Here is a 4,193-nt window from a genome sequence, read left to right on the forward strand (position 1 = left end):
ACTGGTGGGATCATTGACCCGAAGGAGAGCCATCGTTTACCAGTTGACATAGCATATAAGAGAGGCTATTTCAATGAGGAGCTCAGTGAGATTCTCTCAGATCCAAGTGATGATACAAAAGGATTTTTTGACCCCAACACTGAAGAAAATCTTACCTACCTGCAACTAAAAGAAAGATGCATTAAGGACGAAGCAACGGGGCTCTGTCTTCTACCCCTGAAAGAAAAGAAGAAACAGGTGCAGACATCACAGAAGAATACCCTCAGGAAGCGTAGAGTGGTCATAGTTGATCCAGAAACCAACAAGGAGATGTCTGTTCAGGAGGCCTACAAAAAGGGCCTTATCGATTATGAAACCTTCAAAGAACTGTGTGAGCAGGAATGTGAGTGGGAAGAAATAACCATCACAGGGTCAGATGGCTCCACCAGGGTTGTCCTCGTAGATAGGAAGACAGGCAGTCAGTATGATATTCAAGATGCCATTGACAAGGGCCTTGTGGACAGGAAGTTCTTTGATCAGTACCGATCTGGTAGCCTCAGCCTCACTCAATTTGCTGACATGATCTCCTTGAAAAACGGCATCAGCAACAGCGGTGGCATGGGCGGTAGTGTCAGTGATGATGTTTTTAGCAACTCCCGCCATGAATCAGTAAGTAAGATTTCCACTATATCCACTGTCAGAAATTTAACCATCAGGAGCAGCTCTCTGTCTGACGCCCTGGAAGAAACCAGCCCCATTGCCGCCATCTTTGACACAGAAAACCTGGAGAAAATCTCCATTGCAGAAGGTATAGAGCGCGGCATTGTCGATAGCATCACTGGTCAGAGGCTTCTGGAGGCTCAGGCCTGCACAGGCGGCATCATCCACCCTACCACTGGGCAGAAGCTGTTGCTTCAGGATGCGGTCTCCCAAGGTCTGATTGACCAAGATATGGCCACCAGGCTGAAGCCTGCTCAGAAAGCCTTCATTGGCTTTGAGGGTGTGAAGGGAAAGAAGAAGATGTCGGCAGCAGAGGCAGTGAAAGAGAAATGGCTCCCCTATGAGGCAGGTCAGCGCTTCCTGGAGTTCCAGTACCTCACGGGAGGCCTTGTTGACCCAGAAGTGCATGGGAGGATAAGCACAGAAGAAGCCATCAGGAAAGGGTTCATTGATGGCCGAGCAGCTCAGAGGCTGCAAGACACCAGCAGCTATGCCAAAATCCTGACCTGCCCCAAAACCAAATTAAAAATATCCTATAAGGATGCCATGAATCGCTCCATGGTTGAAGATATCACTGGGTTACGCCTTCTGGAAGCCGCCTCGGTGTCATCGAAGGGCTTACCTAGCCCTTACAACATGTCTTCAGCCCCAGGCTCCCGCTCTGGCTCCCGCTCTGGATCTCGCTCTGGCTCTCGCTCTGGTTCCCGAAGTGGGTCCCGGAGAGGAAGCTTTGATGCCACAGGAAATTCTTCCTACTCTTACTCCTATTCATTTAGCAGTAGCTCCATTGGGCGCTAGTAGTTGGTTGGAAGTGCTTGCTCTATCTTGGCTTCATTTATATGAATTTCTACTTTACTAAACAATAAAAAAGAAAACTGGTGCTTGCAGTATAGTAGAACTTTCTATGCCTAAAGAAAACATAGCCATGGTTGAAATCAAATAGTAATGGCTGTTCTAGCTTTTTCTGAGCTCATCTTCACTAGTATAGTACACACTTGGATGTAGTGTATATGAAGTGGCTGGTGCTTGCAGTATAGTAGAACTTTCTATGCCTAAAGAAAACATAGCCATGGTTGAAATCAAATAGTAAAGGCTGTTCTGGCTTTTTCTGAGCTCATCTTCACTAGTATAGTACACACTTGGATGTAGTGTATATGAAGTGGTCATCAGTTGTAAGGATAGCACAAATTGAATTTAGAAAATTTTCTTGTGTTTAGATATTTTATCAATTCTTCTTGAACTTTGTTTTGGCTTATAACACATATTTCTATTCTTGGAGATAAAAAATTGATCACTGATATTTTAGTCTTCATTCTGTTTTTCATCTAAATATTTTCATTTTCTGTGTTAGGAGAAAATTACCTTACCCCACCCCCACCCCATACCCTGCAAAAAACACCCACCCTAAACCCAAACATTTTGGAATGAGTCTCCATTAGTTTTAGGATGTGGATTGTGTAACCTATATACTCTTTAATGTACTTGTTTGGTATTAATTTGACTATACTTGTATGTGCATGATGGCAGCAATCTTTGCTTTTCTTTGGTCAAAGTTTTCTGATTGTTTTGCTTGTCATTTCCTATGTACTTTAAAAAAGGTGTCTTTATAAAGTTTGCTATCCTGGCAATAAACTTTTAGACTTTTGAAGTTTTTATGTTTTGATTTAATAATGTGTTTGTGCACACAAGGGAATTTAGCGGCAGCTTTTTGGCTATCATAAAATAGGTCTATAACCATTTATTCACTAAATACTTACCAGGAAAGGTCATTAAAAAACTATTCAGTTCTGAATTCTTGTTAGAAAGTAGTCTTTTGAAGTTAGTTCTTTCAACATTTCTCAAGTACCTGTTGTGTACCAGGTAGGGTCCTTGGAAAGAAGTCTGCATAAAGAGGCCAGCCCAGAAGTCAATACCTTGTTACTAGTTTATTCTGGACAGTGAGGACCAGGTAGCATTGGCAAAAGTCACCATCAGTGCATTGAAAAAACATGAAGTGGCTAAGATTCCATTTTGGGTATCCTTAAGATAGATAGTGTTTCATTTTTTCCCCTAAGTGAAAAGAATTGTCCTTGAATCTATGAACATGATTCCTGAAGAATTCTTAGCTCTCTGTCGAAGGACAATTGGAATATAAGCCTATTCCTTTGGATCAAAGGGAAACTACTGAAATTCAGACATTTGTCATTAAATTAACATAACTTTACTGAATACCTACTATGTCTAGTATTGGGCTAGGTACTAAGAAGATTCAGCAGGATTTACAAGCCCCATGAGTGCAAGGCATTTGCAGTTTGTGGGGATGGAGGACAATTATAAAACAATCAAATTTCCTATGTCAGCATAATCAAATTTTGTAGATAGAATATAGGAAAGCAAATGAAATGCTAATTGTGTAGAACAAAAAAGATTAAGATCAGATAAATTATTCGGGGCTTTTGGTACTTAATGGTGAAAGTTATTTCCAATCTCATTGCATGAGCCATTTTTCCTCCACAGCGCTTATTTCTTATCTCACCTTTACTTTTCTTCTTTTTTCCCTCTCCCAATTTGGAGGACTTGAAATTAATTTCACTTACTAAATACTGAGTTCTGTGTACCATGCATTATGCCAGAAGCCATGGATCCCGTGCTAGAAATGCATGGTATAAAAACAGCCCTTGTAATCTAAAGGGAAAAAGAAGAATGTGTTTGGAGAAATGAAGTTCCTTATGCTAGAACTGGGAGGCTGTATTAGTCACCTCAAGCTGCCATAACAAGATAACAGACTGAGTGGCTTAAACAAATGTATTTTCACACAGTTCTGGAGGCTGGAAGTTCAAGATCAAGGGCTGTCAGGATTCATTTCTGGTTATACCTCTCTTTTTGGCTTGTGAATGGTCACCTTACTGTGTACTCACATGACCTTTTCTTTGTGGGTATGCAGGGAAGGATGGGAGAGGGGAGAGAGCCAGCTTTGGTGTCTTCCTTACCTGATTAGGGCCCTACCCTTACGACCTCATTTAACCTTAATTACCTCCTTAAAGGCTCTGTCTCCAAATACAGTGACATTGTGGGTTAGGGCTTCAATATATTAATTTTGGGTGGACCAAATTTAGCCCATAACAGAGGCCTAACCTAGAACAGGGTCTGAAACCTCTCCAAGAAAGTGATAATTAAACAGATTAACAGCGCCAATGCAGAGCAGTTCCTCAGGTTGAAACAGTAACTAGAGAGTACAGCCAATTGGCAAATCTTTCCTACCCCCTCCAAGCTGCTGCCAAAGTTGTCAGTGAGCTCTGAGATGAGATGGGGCTGTGTCCTAGAGAAAAGACATGGTTGATGTGAGCTGAGTTTTGATTTGGTTCACGTACATGGTGCAACCACAAGAAAAATACCACTTTTTTTTTTTTTTTTTTGTCTTTTTCCGTGTCCGGCAACGGATCGCAACCCTCAGTGTTGCCCCCGTACCGGACCGGGGACTGGCAACGGGATTGCAGCCCTCGGCGTTGCTCCCG

At 42.1% G+C, this 4,193-nt stretch overlaps 1 protein-coding gene across 2 annotated transcripts in view; it reads left to right on the plus strand.

Moving 5' to 3' along the window:
- DSP (desmoplakin) overlaps positions 1 to 1,664 on the plus strand; it is a 47,646-nt gene extending 45,982 nt beyond the window's left edge. For both annotated transcript variants that reach the window (XM_008580092.1, XM_008580093.1), the window contains exon 25: positions 5 to 1,664. In XM_008580092.1, coding sequence (XP_008578314.1) covers positions 5 to 1,497 — 1,493 coding nt within the window. In that variant the 3' untranslated portion in view covers positions 1,498 to 1,664. The remainder of the gene's footprint in view (positions 1 to 4) is intronic.
- The last annotated feature ends 2,529 nt before the right edge of the window (positions 1,665 to 4,193 follow it).

The sequence above is a fragment of the Galeopterus variegatus genome, unplaced genomic scaffold, assembly GCF_000696425.1.
Source record: "Galeopterus variegatus unplaced genomic scaffold, G_variegatus-3.0.2 Scaffold2016, whole genome shotgun sequence".
Classification (NCBI taxonomy): domain Eukaryota; kingdom Metazoa; phylum Chordata; class Mammalia; order Dermoptera; family Cynocephalidae; genus Galeopterus; species Galeopterus variegatus.